This window comes from Bombus bifarius, unplaced genomic scaffold (assembly GCF_011952205.1).
Source record: "Bombus bifarius isolate JDL3187 unplaced genomic scaffold, Bbif_JDL3187 scf7180000007966, whole genome shotgun sequence".
Lineage (NCBI taxonomy): Eukaryota > Metazoa > Arthropoda > Insecta > Hymenoptera > Apidae > Bombus > Bombus bifarius.
In genome coordinates, this window is record NW_022884352.1 from 8,192,634 (window position 1) to 8,210,597 (window position 17,964).

The following is a 17,964-nucleotide window of genomic DNA, read 5'->3' on the forward strand; positions in this document are numbered from 1 at the left end:
TGTCATATTCGTATTTTCAAAAAACTTGGTTTGAAAAGATTAAATTCTTTAAAAAAAAAAATTTATAAAAATTGTAAAATAATTAGGAAACCCTCAATTTATTATTTCGTGAAACTGGAAGTTTGTTATTTGGATAAGAAAATGCACAAGCGCCTCCTACGAGGGAAGTCGAAATATTTGAAATTTCATAGCATGTATTAAAATTATTGGAAGTAGGAATAGGAAAGAATGCATTCTGTAAGATAAAAAGTGTGATTATATAGTAAATGTAAGGAAAGTAGTAATAAGGAAAAGATGTATGATATAAAATTTCCGGTTTTAGATTGAGCAACAAGAAAAATTGAGATAAATTCTTATTTTCCTTTCACTTGTCAAACATTTCTCTTTGATCATAATGTATTATGTACTTGACATTGTTTAATATGTTGTGTAAATGATGTTGTCATAATCGAAATACTTTTCCTTTTATATGTAATTAATCGTAAATCAGTGGTCTCTGATTACATTATCTAAAATGGTAGTTGCGTAAATTGGATGTAAATTCTTTCCATTGAGTGGAAACATGATATTCAGATTATATGAAAGTAAACTCTTACGTTCGTTATTATTGTTAACTATGTATAGTGATTTACAATTGATAGAAATTATTATTCTTCATAAAATAAAATTGATAATCAAACCTCCATTATAGATAACAGTATATAAATAGGGAAATATGTTATTCTTATTTTTTTTCTATCATATACATATATACAAATTTAAAATACATTCCTCGTACTTTGAGCTATTCTAGATACAAAATAGCTATCAAATTCTTATTTCAAGTAATAATTACGAACTAAATCAAATTAAATTTAGTGTAAAATTTCCCTATTTATATCCTCATCACAGTACGTTTAAACCTTCCTTACAATTAATATTTCTGCGCTCTAACATTTCGAACTTCTAAATAAAGCGTGAAGAGCACATGTAATGCCTCCAATCTCATGCTCTCTTCCGATGGTATATCCAAAAGATTACATATAAGATCGATAAGTTCTGGTAGTTGACAGTCCAATTGCGTGAAATTCAATTCAACTTCGTTAAGCTTGTCCTCAACTTCCGGTGGCCATTGTTGAAGCAACGAGTCGATGTCTGGCATCGGTTTCGTTAAGTTAACTGCGGGAGCATGTTTGCTTCTGTGAAGCTGATTTATATCCTCGATCCACTTCTCGATTGACTTTCCATTTTTTTCTGCATCTTCGATTCTTTTAACCACCGTTTGTCTCGCTCCTCCTCCGCTTCGTAAATGATTACGAAGTTGAAGATGAAGGACAGCTGGATCAGATTGATTGGTGCAAGGCTCGTCCAAAACTGTTAAACCGATTTTGTCTTCTACGCCGTCTGGTCGCGGGATTTTGATAAAAGCGTCTATGTCACCCACTGCTGGGATGTAATCGGGGATGAATGGTATGAGTTTGTAATTTAATTCGATCTTTTGCGGAGTATACCTGATGAAAAATAAATAACACAATTATCATTACGTCAATTACTATTACTATAAAAGAATTGAATGGTAGACAAGGTATTTTGCAGTAGATAGGAGAACCTTTAAGAGACAATAAAAGATCGACGGATTAAGAAGGCGTGATCGACGATACCTCATTATGTTTTGAAATAATTCCTTCATCTCAGTAGACACCTCTAAATCCTCGAAATCCTTAGGATTATAAATTTCAATAGGCTGAGCGTTGCTCGTTCCTTGAATATCATCATCATCGCTTTCTTCACTGTCTGATGGATCACTATGAATTCCCATGGATTTCCCAAAGCTGTTATCACGATCCGAGTATCTGTAAATATTTTATTGCGAGAGTTTTAAAGAAAATATAATTTTCATTTCATTTGTAATCTTGCGATCAAAGTAACAAAATTACAACTATAGTAGGTGAAAATTCACATCTATTGATGTAATTATTAAAGAATTGTACCAATTAATCCTTGATTGAATTACCTTCGAAAATTGAATTTTTCGCGAGGTGAATTTATTCCTATAGCACTTCGGCTCTCGTTCATCGCATGTTGTCTAGGTCTCCTCGAACTGGAAGGCCTACGACTCACTGGACTTTGTATCTCCTCAGCGTTTCGTACCTCGATACTCTCGTCGAATTTCGTGAACGCTGATATATCATGTATCTCTTCTTCGTCGCTGCTATCTTTGATATCCATTGTTCGAAAATGATTATCCGTTTCCTTGAAAGATTCAGAACGATTTCCCGAGGAAACAATTATGTGAAATTGTTGATAGGAATCGGTGTTTCAAACAAAGATTGTTTTGATTTCTGTGCCTTGGCTGTTTCCATGGTTTCGTCGTGGATCGATGAGCGCAGGCTTGATTATTCTCATCAAACATATTTTTATGAATATTCGTATTTTGCGCGCAGGCGAGATTTGTTTGTTTATATAATTAATCATCTATAATAACAATATGCGGCTTATATTTTTCTATATCAGTACAATATGTTAGACAGAAATAGAAATAATTGACAGATTATCGAAACGAATGCGCGAGCAATATTTCCTAGAAACGAAGTCATTTTAAGCCTGCGACATCACATTAGTATATGGTTTTTATAACCGGTAATATAAAAAGCTTAGTGACATTTATCAGATACAACTGTCTTTTTTTAATCGATAATGCATCCAATAAAAATTAATATTTCATCTTTGACGAAATCAATCGGACAGACATGAAAAATCAAACGATATTTATTCGTACAACAAACACTGCATATACAAACGTCACGTTATACAATAGTAACAAATTAAACGACGAAAGAAATAAAATCTCAAGAATGTAAATAAAATTTTATACGAAGCAATGTATAAAATTCATGTAAATAACAATTCATCCTTACAAAAACCAATTAATGAAGTTCCCTTAGAATAAAATACGTTTTACAAACTTGTACACTTAGACAATATTAACATCTTAAAAATAAAATTTCAAAAATCTTTGTAAAACGATATATCTCTGAAAAAATGAAAATTGTCTCGTGAGATAAATCAATTAACGTAGCTTAGATAAATTAAAAAAAAAAAAAAAAAGAAACAGAAAGAAGAGCGAGAGAGAAGTAGAAATGGCAAACAGTGATCTGCGATGGGTAATAATAAACATAGAGGTATTCATGCTTAATCATTTGTTTCAAAGCTCACGTCGAAAATTGATTCTTGAGAAATGATTCATTACCTGCGCTCTTCCGATAATATTAAACCATCGTTAGTTGCCTGGAATGTTAAACAGTCGAGGCACATAACAGTAACATCGATGTTCACTATCCTTATCATTAGTTGTGCATTTTGTTTCAACATTTGGATGCAAATTTTGATGAATAATTAAATTCATTTGATTTTTTTTCACGTTGTCCAAGTTTTCTGTGCATTCTTGAGGTAGATGAATGAAAATTTCAAAAATTATTATAGTTCTTGCTATACAGGATATTTTCCATAAATATGGCCGCTTCTTGTCCGTCTAATCAACCATTTTTGGTTGTTTTTATGGAATATTTCACGAGTGGTTTGGGTACTTTGACAATTTTGTGGTTGGCTCATGGTTAGACCGAAAATCGATTTCTTTGGAATCCTTGTGGTTCGTTTTTCGCTACAGGAACGAACCCTGATTATGTCTTCCTCGGAGAAATTTCTCTTTGAAATTCGTCTGCGCGGTAATATCGAATCGCCGCAAGCGTGGGAACAGTTTGTCGTATTGGAATTCGTGTTTGAAACGCAGAATGAATCCTGTGGGTGATCTACTGTGACTCTACAAATAAATTGGAAAAATTAATACTTGCACACTGAAAAGATTTTGATTCTTTTCATTTAATTGGGGTTATGTAGGATAGAGCAACTCTATTAGTTCCTTTTTATTGCTAAGTGGAGTTGATTATACATATAGATGATTAGGAAGAATGCCTATTTAATTTCTAAAAATTAAGAAGTTAAAAACGTTTTACTTAACCCTATCATTATATTTAGATCTATGACCCGAAACGAAAATTACATTTAAATAAATATTACTGAGATATAAATAGTATTTAAATATTTTGTACTAGTATTTGGTATATGTATTTACTATTTTCTGTGTATTTCATACTCTTCATGAATTAGGTATTTCAGAAATTGAAAAGAAAATATTTCACAGAATATAAGCGTGAAGAATAAGTCAGCAGAACAGTAGGATTAGTTCTTACGCGTCCTTGTACCCTAATATTTTTCTGCCATTTAATTAATCAAATGACTCTATTCCCACTAGACTAGCAAAAATTTCAAATTAAAATGACAATTTCGCGATTATCCATTTCCTTTTCCTGTTGCATCAATCACTATGATAATTACCATAATAATTCATTGTATAAACTAACGTTTCTATTCCCACAGGTGTAAAAAGTTGGTTTTCATCCTTTTCATACTTCGACGCGAGAACCACGAGGAGAAAAAGAACGGCACAGATAACCGAAAAAGCTACGACATCTGTCGTAATATTCCTCAACGTGACACGAAGTTTCGTATCCGAAGAATCGAAGTTGTCGTTTGTTGCCATCCAGAAGACTTTATAGAGAATCACATCCTAAAACAAGAGCAACGTTGACATTTTGTTTTGAGGCACACATCGAATTTGTGATTTATCTTTTGTCTAACATATACAACATACTGGTTTTAAAGCACGGAGTTCATTATTTTAAGAACTATACGTATGTAAAGTTTATGCATATTGCAGTGTTTACTTAGAGACATACATGATTTATTACATCAAGGGCTCGATTAACTATCAATTGGTGTCATTTTGTTGAAGTTGACCTATAAGACTTTCAGATAATTTTAGAACAATTTACTCTAATTTCTATTACATAGTCTACATCGTAAAGTAGTCATCAATGACATTTATCGAGAATATATAAAATAAAACATAAAATGCAAATCAAAGACAGATAGATGAACTAGATATAGCAAATCTTAAAACTAACCTTCGTGACTACTTATAACACAACAATATCAATGAAAAGGCAACAGAATGAATTGATATTGATTTGGGTTAGGTTTCATTAATATTATTAAGAATCATATTGGTGTCAGATGTAAGTAAATCAGCGAAAGATTAGATGCGCAAGAGAGGTTAGTATTATTTGTTGTTGATGACTTTATCGATAAAAGTCAATATGGTATCCAAATAAACTGTGCAATATATACAAACTTTACATACGCATAAGTTGTAAAATAATGATCTCCGCGATGTGAAACTGGGATTTTTGGATTCCACTTATGATATGATAAATAAGGGTCATAAATTTGGTATGTCCCACACAAGCGCGACATTATTTTCTTCTTCTTAAATACTACAGAAAAATAGCTTTTTTAATTTAAGTAATTTTTCTATCATACTGATTGACATCTGGATGTTCCGTTGTTCCTGTAATGAGGAGGTTAATCACGCGATCTTACTCGTAAGTATATGGAAACTTGACGGATTATCAACCGCACGAGATAATAAATGTCACTCAGGTTGTCCATCATCGATTGCCACTGATTGATCATCATAATTCGATCGTAGGTTCCCTCGTCTTCTCGTGGATACAGTGGAAATTTGTCCGACTATCTTTTGCCAGAAAAATCTCACATTGCTCTACCTACTGCCCAGAATTTGACAAAAGCTTCGCGATTCAAGATTACACTATCATTTGTTATAGAAATCGATATAGGAAATATTATAATGTTCAAGAGATATTTGTATATATAATAAATCTAAAATAGCATTGTATAAACTAAACCTAACCCATAGAGGTGCATGTGACCTCAAATAAATGAAATAAAAGAATTATATTAGAGAAAACAAAATTTGATGTGAATTATGCATATGTTATTTTAAGAAGATTTATAATAAAAATATTGAAATCTTATCATTGATTGTCGATTTATACTTTTGCATATAAAGTAACCTCGTTTGCCAGACGTCCCGTTTTACGTCCCTGTATAAAGGGTGTTCTAAAATATATTGTTAAACAGATATCGAATTGCAGCTATCTTGACAGATCTACCTAAAAATTTAGAGGAAAGAATATGTGAGTATTATATATACTCCGTATCTGACATATATAATTTATAAAGAAAGAATAAGTGAGCATTATATATACTTCGTATCTGACATATATAATTTATAAAGAAAGAATTTTTAACTCTATAATTAAAATTTTTAATTTATGATCGAAAGTGAAATTGACGAGATAAAGTCATGAAATTTCAAACACGTCGAGAGAATCTTCTGCGTAATCGAAAAATATCACAGTAATTCTCACTAATCTAAATTATCAATTCACGTTTATCGCATATGTGTGAGCAGGCAAGCACGTGTCAGGTATATTTGGTTAGCATCTTTCACGAAGCACACTATGTCCAAGATTTTCGTTAACAAGAGTCTATGCTTCCATAACTTCTTTATAGCTTCTTAACTTTTATTTTTTACCTTCTTCCCTATTTTAACTTTTTCGAGGTATCATTTTCACTTTCATAAATAGGTTTCATTTCTTCCTTTCTTGTCTTTTCTCAATATTAAATTATTTGAGAAATTAAAAAGCTAAAGGAAAAATTTTGAACATCCGATAAAGCAGACAGTGTTGTGTGCGTTTTATGGTTGCACCGTTTTTTTGGCCTATTCTATGCTGATCTATCTACGCTGATAAAGGAACAAGCTGATTACGATTCTTTATCGTTGAATGAAGCTTTGAGGCTTATACGTTCGAGGAATGATTGTTGGATTACCCGATTTTATTGTCCTGAATTCATTATGAACCGTGATATCAGATCAATAAAATTTATCGATAAAGTGACATTATTTAGTAAACTTCAAATAAAGGGAATGTTTTTACTTAAAAATTACTTCAATGTGAAAATGACGTGTTATTTATGGAGGCTTTGCTTCTTCAGAATAAACTCAGTATTATGAAAATTGTACCTAAAAAGAAATGATAAGGTATAATAAATTGTTAATGTTGACAAGAACTATGAAAATAAGGAAATTCGTAATTAATTTATCTTACACTTATTTCGCAAAACCACTTCATTCGCTGTTATAAAAGTTCCATTACATTAATCAAACGGAGACAAAAAGTTAAATAAGTAAAAAGATATAAAACATTAATATTTATCAAAAGATAAATAAAAATAAGGAAAAATGAAGCACTTCTTACTCAAAGATACTTTATCACAAAATTAGTATTTCAATTAGAGAGAATGAAGATTTAAAAAACAACTATCCTTTCCATTTAAAGAATTCTATAAAAAGAAAAAAGTACTTCTCAAAGAAATCAGAAATTGTTATAGTTATTGAGAAAGAATTTGAAGCTAGAAAACTCAACAAATCTCAAACACTGATTTTTTGTTTTGAGAAGTACATGATACAGTTTTTATGGCTTGAACGTGAATATACTCAACAACGTGCGATACATGCTACATCGGTATCGTGCATAAAACACCTTGACAAAACCAAGATGAAGTTCGTGCTACGAAAGAGAGCGTTTACTAACGATCGTACGTATCTAATCTACTCGCGCGCTAAAACTCAGTTTTACTTTGCACGAGTCGCGATCAGTCTTGTTCGAGCTAGCTGATCGAGCATCCTTCAACAATCCCATTTAAAAGTATCCTTATGACAAATGTCATTAATAGTAAGAAACTATATTCGAAAAAATAGGTTCTTTAATTTAAGTTTACTTTAGTTTTGATTAATCATTTTATTAATAATTTTTCGATTTTCTGTCTTCTTTTTTTGTTTCGTCGATCTGGAAGAAGGATTTATTTATCTTTGCTATTCTTAATATTCTATTTTAGTATTCTTCTAATTAAGTTACGAGTATTCAAATTTAATTCTTATATTATCTATTATTCTTGTATTATTAAACTTACTATTTTATTATCTTTCTCCCAATCCAGTGTCCAAATTCAATTTTTATATCGTTTATTATCCTTTTGCCATTAAACTTGCCATGTATTTTATTATCCTTTTCAATCTCAGTGAAATGTTTATTTTCATAATGAAGTGAAGTGAATTCTTGAAAAATCTGTGATAAGTTCTATGTTTTGATTTCGTTACATGTGATGATTGATAAATAATTTTTATGAACTGCTAGGAAAGTAGTGATCCTCCTTTAATATCATTAGTGGTGGAATAGAATATTTGTAGGATAAGAAATTTGGAGATTCTTGGGAATACTCGATGACGATGGAGAAGATCGAGAGTGGAACTTATGTGAGAGATTTTATAGCGACTAGGATTTTTGAGTAATCCGGAGTAAATTTTTGAGTAATTGCGAGTTGAAATTTTCAATTAACGAGTAGAATATTTGCAGAAGAAAAATGGCTACGCTAACGAGGCGTTCCAGATGGAAAATATTTACTTGGAAGGAAAAGGGAATGGTGAAAAATCGAAAGGAGAACCTGACGTGCAACAAGTAACATCGGAAAACAGTCCTTCTGTATGTGATCAATTTTTACTATTTTTCCGATAGATTTAAACGATAGGATTTCGCTTCTTAACATTGCGTTCGTGAAACAAATTAGAAGAACTTGGTTAATATAGTTTTTTGTCATTGTTTTCTTTTGAAATTTTTAAATCTCTGAATTTGGAACTATCGAATCTTGTAACTTTTTGGGTTCCAAAATTTTCGAATTGTTGAACGGTAGGATTTCGGAAGTTCTGATTTTTGGAATTTTTAAACTTCTGTAGTTTGGAATTTTCGAGTTTTGAAACTTTCACATTAAAGTTATATTAACTATAGAATTTCCGAATTTCTGAACTTATAAATTTTTGGCCTTTCGAATTTTCTCTGAAATTAAATCTTGTATTAATTTCAATTCTCACAAATAAATAAACATTTACAGTCTAATATAAAACATTGAACCTTTGGCGAAGCAGAATATTTTTAATAGTATTTATCTATAATTATTGAGATTTTCATTCGAGGTCTCTTTCTATCATTATTCTGATTAACATATACTTGCTAACTACTTATCCCAATATTACGCCACTGGATGATGATAAAACCAATTTGCACATCACTTCTTCTTTTCCTCAGAGAGCAGAATGGGGAGGTGGTCTAGAATTTCTAATGGCTTGCATCGCTGCTTCCGTTGGTCTAGGAAATGTATGGAGATTTCCTTTCACTGCCTATGAAAACGGAGGTGGTGCATTTCTAATACCTTATATAATCGTGTTACTCTTTGTCGGCAAACCTTTTTACTTTTTGGAAGGAATCCTCGGTCAATTTACCAGCAAATCATGCGCGAAAACCTGGGCCATGGTACCGGCTATGAAAGGTAATGTATTAATGAGTAGACTGAGAATTTTCATTAAACTTTGTATCTTTGCAAATATAATTGGAGAAATGAAATATACTTACATAATATAAACATTTGTTCCGTCCACGTACTATACGCATAAAAATTTGTGTAGTTTAACTCTACGTGATTATAGAAACTTAAATCGTGCGTTGTACTGCATCCGAAAAAGTGTATAAATCAATTTGATATAACGTAAATAATGCGTAAGTTCATTGTATCGTCGCAGAATATTTGCGTAAAAAATATATACTTTCTTACAAATGTATATCGAGGTTCAAATTACATAAAAAGGAAAATCGAGGGTTCAATTAGCCAGATACAACTGCAGAAGTTCGTATGCTAATGCTCTTAATTAATCTTTTTCACTAACGAAAATTTGTTCGATTTATGGGTAGGACATTGAAACACTATCGCCACATAATGGTGAAAAATCGAACTAAACATTATTGCTATCCTTATTACACATTATCGCTCTCTTTGTCTGACGCGGGTACATACAGTGGCGGAAAAGAAATTTATACCATAAGAAATATAAAAATACACCATAATTTTACAGAATGGAATTATATTTAATAAGAGCAATGAATAAATATACAGAGGGGTCTCGGTTATTCGAGGCACATTTAACCGAAGTTCCGTATTATCCGAGGTGCTTTGAATTTTACCATAACATTTTTCTTTTCGAAATTTTAACACGAAGAGTACGAAAGAGTAAATAGTTTGGTATTGTGTAAGCGTCTTATCAAACTTTTAACCTATTAAATAATTAATTAAATCTATACACATCTGCAACATTGCATTATCAAGATGTTTTTTCTGATTTTATTATGTGATTTACGAACATTGATAGACTTTTACGTATTATCAGAGTTTCTGATTATTATTATACGATAGAATAGGTGACTGTTATCAATATGGTAAAAAATTGTTAGCATAAAAGTTACACAGTGTACACAATTCAAAACTTTCTTGTGACCGCCACTGTATGTCTGTCCTTGTCGCACAATACTGTCCTCTTTCTCTATGGTCACTTCGGTGTTGCCCTCTATTGGAGTTGGCTTGAATTGCGTAAAAGCAACAAGAATATATATATGTAAGTAAATGGAATGTGCAAGGTGGTATCCAAGGAGGTGTTAGCTAAGGAGCATGCTACTATTCGACAAGGACAGACTTATGCCATGTGTAAGACAAGAAGCGCATTACTGTGCAACAGGGGCAGATACAAGGAAATTTCCCATCTAATTTATTGAATATTCGTTAATTGCTTTTCTTTCAGGAAAGAATTCGTCCACTTTTGGAATTGTATAATAAAGTCGTGTAATAAAGATCCCAACGCAACGAATTCTTACACAGAATTTTGTAGCGGAATTTTTGTTCAAATAGTCATTAACAATTATCGCATGGAGTCGTTGCATAAGAGTGAGACCATGCATTTTCACAGAATTCACGTTATACGTAATTAATTTATGCATGAACTCTTATGTATGAAGAATGAAGTACAAGTTCTAAAGAAGCTTCCACGGAATGTAAATTAATCTTCGCATAAAAGTTTAATATTAATATTACTAAGAAATCGGGGATATGTATCGCAGTAGTCATGCCACTTGTTACGATAATTGTTAATAGCTAATTAATTATTTATTTTAGTTTCATTCGTTTGTTATAGATCAATGAATATATATATAAAAGTTCTACCTTTTTTTATAGAGATTCTGCAAAATAACATGCAGATATACAGTAATCTGCAACTGCAATAATAATTAGTGACTGATTAAATAAATATTCAGTTCTAAAATTGTTTGAGAATATTACTTGCAACCTGATATTTATTTTACAATTCCAAAACTGTATTAATTTATTGCAGGGAAAGGATAATTAATGAAAATACATAAAGTTAAACAAAAAAGTATTTCTGTCCTTGACGCGGCATTATGCTATACCAGGGTATCGCTGCTTGCACATTCTGTTAATGTAGTTGATATAATTAATTTCCATATTTCTATAAATTTGGCCGAGTTTTCGCCGGAATTATTAAAAATTTCTTTACGAAAAGTTATTCAAGGTTACAGAAAAATATGTGAGAGTTCACTTACAATTATTCCAATAATTTCTTGCACAATTGACAAATATCTTTTAATGCTTCTTAGAATAAAAATCGGATATTGTTGATATAAATGTTGTCTTAGGTTTGGGATACGGCCAGGCAATCGCAGCATTTTCCGTTGTCACTTGCTACGGCGGTTTAATGAGTTTAACACTTTACTATCTGGTGGCTAGTTTTCAATCTGAACTACCTTGGTCTTTTTGCCGGGAAGAATGGAAGGATCAATGCATTGACACAGTTCCGAAGGACGTAAATAGGAGTACACGTTTGTTGCACGACGATAATAGAACTCTTCGCAGCTCTGCAGAACTATATTTTAGGTTCGTTAACCTTTCTTAATCACAGATTTTAATTACTAATTATATCACTAACGTGATTAAAACATTTCCATGAGAAGTCAATGCTTAATGCTTAATACTCGAAGCAAAATACTCAACGCTCAATACTCAATACTCAAAACGCAATACTCAAAGTCCAGTACTCAATATGTTTGCCACCGATAGACTATCTCACCGATAGACACATCCTTTGAACAGTTATGTCATCGACGCCTCGTAGCTCGGCGATTTCGAATCGCCGGTTTATTATCCACTTTCCAAACGTTCACTCAAGCACCCTGCCGATGATCCTACCGAATTCTGAAATCCTTACGGGTTACGGCCGGTAAGCGACAATGCATTTTCTTAATGACTTTGAGACAAAAAATTTGCCGTTATTTAGCCTTACTATAATTTATGAATTACCGAATGAAGGTAAGGCTAAGTAACGGCAGGCTGGTTGTCGTAAAATCGTCAAAGCCATGCATGTCGTTAAGAAGTATGTATCTACTTATTCCCTACGAAAAACAGATGTCCGCTTCAGACGGCAGTTTCTCAATCTGTAGCTAATCCGTGTTTAATTGCTACTCCATGGCCAATGCCCAATAGACAACGTCTAATGTTCGATTCTAAATGCTCACAATAAGATGGCATTCGATGTTTCAGGTTGATGATAAAGTAGCTGCAAAAGGATTTCAGTGCTTTTGTTTTCGAGAAATTATTCGAGAAATGATGTTCTTGCTGCAGCAATTTCTTTTGTTTCGAGTATTTTCAGTTTGCAAGTTTTACTAATATGCAGAACTACTGTAATGAATGAAAATAATAAGAAATTTATGAAAATAAATTGTAGAAATTTATTTCTTATTATTATTAAAGAAAACATAATATGTTGGTATTAAAGGAATTTATAAAGTACAATATATTTAGAAAGAACTTATTAATTTCTCGAAAATAGACGACAAGGCGCTCAAATTCTTTAGATTCATTCTCTGTTTTACCATCAATCTAAAGCATCTAATGCGCATACAGTCAACTCGCTCGAGGTTTCTTAGTTCATTCGCATCCTTGTCATTGCTTAATGACCAATGCCCAATCCGAGCCTTGGTCCTTTCAATCCTTCTAGAATCTTTTAATCTTTCCTTTCACGTTTCTGTGCAATTTACTTTAACGTTTCCATGAAAAAGTTGAACGTGACTTACCGCCAGACGTACCGACTAGCACTTCAACCCCGAAAACACACATTCAGAATTAACCGTTACATGCTTGTGGCATCTTCTTACGACAAATAAACTCATATACAATGAAATTAAGAAATTAACGAAAAGTGGAATTATCCAATTTGTCTTTCACGAGGTTCAATTTATATCTTTCTATTTTTCTTCTTCCAATCTTCCTCCTTCAATATGTAATTAAGTGTTAATAATGAAATTAAGTTTAATAATAAATTTCCAAGTTAATCAATTGATAAATTCAAGAAAGTTAAATGAATTAGTTGTTACGTCCCGCGATTCGCACGATCCGTAGCGCAAATGTAAAATTGATAATTTCTTCAAATCAATGTAATTTAAAACGTTTATTTGAAACCATGTTTACAGTATTTGAAGTGAAAGGCAGTTAAAGCGGCTAAAAGCTACATCTTGCGGAAACTTATCTAACCATGTTTTTATATTTACTTAGTTATGTTTCTATAACGATATTAAGACAATTTAAATTGTAACAAAGACGGCAGCTGAACAAGCGTTGAGGATCTTCCCAAACATTTTCAGAAGAAAGACCCTGACATTGTTTTATCTCCGATGGATATAAATGTAGCGACTCAGAGAAGTCATAATGAAAATATTTCCGTGCGTTAATCGAAAGAGAATATTTAACGTTCGTTTATCGAGCATATTAATTAATTAGCGTTCGTCAGCCGTATAATTACCATTGTCTATCGAAGAGTTAGTTATTATTTTGTCAACCGAAGAATCATCATCTTGTCAACCAAAGAATCATCATCTTGTCAACCAAAGAATCATCATCTTGTTAACCAAAGAATCATCATTTTGTCAACCGAAGAATTTTATATCCGTCAGTCTGTCAGTCAATTGTCAATATCGAAATCAAGTAAGATTTGAATAAATCATTATATATTGTTAATTTACTTTTGAACAACTTTAATCCTCTCCCGTGCCAGTATTCCCGCACATAGTAGGTTAGCCGAAAGTGGAGCTTATTGCCAGTTGCATTAAACGTCAGTTAACGCTACCATCTCGTTGGCAACTAAATAGAACGTAATATTAGTAATTAATAAATAATAGTGTTAAAATTTAATATATATATGTATGTACATCTTCGTTTAACACTTGATTTGATGACTTTCCAGAAAAATTGTCCTGAACGAATATGATTCCATCGAAGATGGAATTGGAACACCCTCGTGGGAGCTCTCTCTGGGTCTTTTCGTAACCTGGGCAACAATTTTCTGTATCCTGTGTCGTGGAGTGAAAAGTACAGGGAAAGCAGCATATTTTCTTGCCATTTTCCCCTATTTCGTTATGATAGCTTTGTTAGTTAGAGCGGTAACACTAGAGGGCGCAGCCAATGGAATTCTTTTCTTTATTACTCCGGATTGGAACAAACTATGGCAATCAAGTGTTTGGTACGCTGCCATCACCCAATGTTTCTTTTCTCTGTCAATTTGTTTCGGTCCGATTCTCACGTATTCTTCTTATAACAACTTCGGACACAACATACGCAGGTAAAATTCTCAAAACAATTATTTTCATTTATGTGTATAATATTAGGTCGCCCAAAAGTTTCTTTCGTTTTATAAGGAAATAATAGGAGCACAACATTTTGTACATTTTCTTTTTGTTTCAATAGAACAAAATGGATCGTACATAATTCAATAAAATAATCTAAAGCAAAAGATGTTGTGCATTTATTATTTCCTTGCAAAACGAAAGAAACTTTTGGGACAATCTAATATATCGATTATTAGCTTGCAGATGTTTATGCAATTTCACATTTTTATGAACGCAGCTCATAACTGAAGAAACAGAACCGCGAAATAGATTTAATTCACCCACTAAATGTTATAACGGGTAGTACTCTATTTTGTATATTTCATACATTTTTCCATATTACGTGTAGTCTACATAACTTTGTACTTTTAAATTTACCATATACGCATAAAAATCCGCAAAATCGACTAATAACAATACACAAATAACTTAACGACTCTCCAATTTTTACCTAAATTTTAATTCTAAATTTCATTTCATTCGACAGAGACGTGATGGTAGTAACGACTTTGGACACCTTCACTAGCCTAATAGCAGGATGCACGATTTTCGGCATTCTTGGAAATCTAGCTCACGAAATGGGCACCACGGATATATCGAAAGTGGTCCGCGGTGGTACAGGACTGGCTTTCATCTCCTATCCCGAAGCACTGTCCCAGTTCCAGGTGGTCCCTCAACTTTTGCCGTCTTGTTTTTCGTGATGATGTTCGTTCTTGGCATCGGAAGCGCCGTGGCCCTTGCAGCGCCGTTTTAACATCCTCTGCGATCATTTTCCGAACGTGAAAAACTGGAAGCTGGTGCTCATAGTTTCAATTTTGGATACTTCATTAGCCTCGTCTATATCACCCTGTAAGAATATTTTATGTATTTGAAAATATCAATATCAACCCTCCGCCGGCAATACTAGTCTTTTAGTAATGCGTTGTAGGTCTTTGGCCTGATTTCTTATCGTTTTGCGTTTTAATAGAATCTACAAATATTTTGAGATACTTTGTTACAGTCTCTAATTTACTATACGGGTGATTCTTCGGAAAAATAGATAAAGAAATTTGCCAGAGCTTAGAAAAGCGTAATTATTAATTAGCTGAATTATTATTAATTAAGAATCGAAGAATAGAAAAAGCCTAATTACTAATACGAACAATGTCTTTTCTTCTAATTTTGATGGAGTGAAAGAGGGGAATTTTTACAAATTTTGTACAGTTATATACATATATTAATTTTTCTCGAAGAATAGAATTTTAAATGACAAAGAAAGTTTAATGATTCAAGGGTGGCCAATGGTTCATAACACTGGTGGATTATTATGGTGGCACATTCGTGGCGATCATCGTCGCTGTTTTGGAAATAGCAACAATATTCTGGATCTACGGTCTGTCCAATTTCCTCAATGATGCTGAGTTCATGCTCGGTTCAAGACCGGCATTTTACTGGAGACTTTGTTGGGCTGTGATCGCACCGTTATTGATGATCTTCATTTTGATCTGTACGATCGTCACTTACGAATCACCCACTTACGACGGCGTACCATTTCCGGATTATGCTTATGGTCAGCAAAATGTTCTCTCTTCCTTGTTTTTTCCACATTCAGTTTGAAATAAGATTTTTAAAGAACAATTATTTAACCGCGCCAAAATAAAGTGTTGAATCGACATGTACACAAGTCGAACGCAGTTAACTGTTTAAAGAACAATATCTGTGGTGGAAGAATTGTTATATCGTCATATTGTGTCATATTTTTGCAAAAATGAATTAAACCCGGTATTGGGTTATAGTATAGATTACAGTATAAACACGAAGGGCGGCTATTTTCAGCGTCTTTTACAAGTTAAGCAGTTGCGGATTATTGCAACATTACAGTGGCTATTATATTTTTCCACTGTTATCGTGTCTCCTGTCCATTTGTCAAGTCCTACATGTACGATATTATTATACATGTATTATGATACACATATATATACAAAATATGACACATATATTATGATACATCTTGTATAAACGAGTATATACTTTATTAATTACTTTATTAATTAATATAATTATTATACTTTATCAATTGATATCTAATAATTTTTGAATATATATAACACATTTTATATTAATTTAAATTAATCGAATTTTTGCTAGGAATCGGCTGGTTTCTGCTATTTTTAGGAGTCGTCGCGATTGTTGGCTGCATTTTGCAGAAACTAGTGCAACTAAGATCATCATCATTGATCGAAGTAAGTCTGTTATAAACTGTCATAAATTTTCATTCGTCCTATATACTGTCAACATTTGTTATTCTTAGATTACATGGAATGGAAATCTGATTAAGTCGATTTCGGTTAAATTGGAAAGATTCTCGAAAGATAGAAAAACTGTGAACCCTCTGAACATTGTTAATAATTGGTACATTTCCTTTACAGACTGTGAAAGCAGCATTCAGGCCTTGCGAGAAATGGGGACCTCTGGATCCTAAGATTCGACTAGAATGGAAGGAATTCGTCGCTGAAAAAAGTTCCGGCATCGTGGCGGTTGTGTTGAAGCTTTTTAAAGTAGAAATAAATCGATTCGCACGTCTATATGATTTTATCTCTTTCGTTCATAACTTTTTCTTCATAAATTCCCTAAGACTTTCATCATTTCTCATTTTAATTGTTCGTTCTCAATAAGAAAATGTTTCACGATTTTCGAATAATCAGAATTTAATATCTTGTGTGCAATTTTTTCTACGATAAGTTAACAACAAATTTCCTAAAACACTCGTCGTCTATCGTTTCAGTTTTGTTCATCCTCAATAATAAAACATTTCATGATTTTTAAATACCTGAGAATCTAATATCTTTCGTGTCATTTTTCTAACAGTAAATTAATAACAAAATTCCTCGAACGTACATCGTTTGTCATATCAATTGACCATTCTCAATAATAAAAGGTTTCATGGCTTCTAAATAATCGAAATTTTATTCAGTACCTTTGCCACGATTTTCCTTGTAAATTACGTCATGTGCCACGTTCAATTGTTCGTTCTCCAAAATTAAACGTTCCATGACTTTAAAATAATCGATGCAGGCGAAAAGAAGCCGCATTTATCGTGCAATCGCGTAAAAATTACAAGGTAAACAGTGGAATCTAATTTCTTACGAGAAATTTCGCAAAAATGATTGGTAGGCCTATAATTAATCTCCATAAAGGTCGTACGCGAAAGCATTCATACAATTACCATAAATAACGAGCCTGCAAGGAACGTGTTTAAATTCACTGGAGCGTGGACAGTAAAATCGGAACACTGTGACTTTTCATTCGTCGGTGGTTCTTTTTCTATTTCTTTTCCTTGCTGTCTTTATATCTAGATGACATTATACAGAGAAGAATTCCTTTTAAAATTGCCAATGAAAACCAGTCG

The 17,964-nt window shown here is 32.5% G+C and overlaps 2 protein-coding genes, 1 long non-coding RNA gene and 1 pseudogene across 4 annotated transcripts; 2 read left to right on the top strand and 2 right to left on the bottom strand.

Annotated features, from left to right (window-relative positions):
* Positions 1-81: 81 nt before the first annotated feature.
* LOC117206120 (intraflagellar transport protein 46 homolog) lies at positions 82-2,475 on the bottom strand. The gene is made up of 3 exons (XM_033445154.1): positions 1,994-2,475; positions 1,641-1,832; positions 82-1,490 (listed from the first exon to the last, which is right to left on the bottom strand). Exons 1-3 carry the CDS (start codon positions 2,206-2,208, stop codon positions 914-916), a joined length of 984 nt encoding a protein of 327 aa, XP_033301045.1. The 5' UTR covers positions 2,209-2,475; the 3' UTR covers positions 82-913.
* LOC117206146 lies at positions 1,326-5,729 on the top strand. Its single transcript, XR_004487341.1, has 3 exons — positions 1,326-1,449; positions 4,417-5,480; positions 5,588-5,729. It is a non-coding gene; the product is annotated as an uncharacterized LOC117206146 (long non-coding RNA).
* On the bottom strand, positions 2,731-5,600 carry LOC117206127. Of its 2 annotated transcripts, XR_004487337.1 has the most exons (4): positions 5,479-5,600; positions 4,401-4,606; positions 3,230-3,799; positions 2,731-3,013 (listed from the first exon to the last, which is right to left on the bottom strand). XR_004487337.1 is itself a non-coding variant. In XM_033445165.1 (3 exons), the coding sequence occupies exons 1-3, from the start codon at positions 5,572-5,574 to the stop codon at positions 3,469-3,471; spliced, it is 633 nt and encodes a 210-aa protein (XP_033301056.1). In that variant the 5' UTR covers positions 5,575-5,600; the 3' UTR covers positions 2,731-3,468. The 2 variants fall into 2 exon arrangements, 1 of the variants encoding a protein (XP_033301056.1); XM_033445165.1 differs by having other exon boundaries at positions 2,731-3,799.
* Positions 5,730-8,110: 2,381 nt separating the features above from the next.
* On the top strand, positions 8,111-17,267 carry LOC117206075 (annotated as a pseudogene).
* Positions 17,268-17,964: the final 697 nt, after the last annotated feature.

Excerpts from the sequence above, each read along its gene's own strand:
- LOC117206120 (XM_033445154.1), bottom strand. The coding sequence starts at position 2,208 with ATGGATATCAAAGATAGCAGCGACGAAGAAGAGATACATGATATATCA. Across the intron at positions 1,833-1,993 it reads GAAAAATTCAATTTTCGAAG|ATACTCGGATCGTGATAACA; the intron begins GTAATTCAATCA and ends AAATATTTACAG. Across the intron at positions 1,491-1,640 it reads TTATTTCAAAACATAATGAG|GTATACTCCGCAAAAGATCG; the intron begins GTATCGTCGATC and ends ATTTTTCATCAG.
- LOC117206127 (XM_033445165.1), bottom strand. The coding sequence starts at position 5,574 with ATGATGATCAATCAGTGGCAATCGATGATGGACAACCTGAGTGACATT. Across the intron at positions 4,607-5,478 it reads AAGTTTCCATATACTTACGA|GATGTGATTCTCTATAAAGT; the intron begins GTAAGATCGCGT and ends CTCTTGTTTTAG. Across the intron at positions 3,800-4,400 it reads ACACCTGTGGGAATAGAAAC|AGTCACAGTAGATCACCCAC; the intron begins GTTAGTTTATAC and ends ATTTATTTGTAG.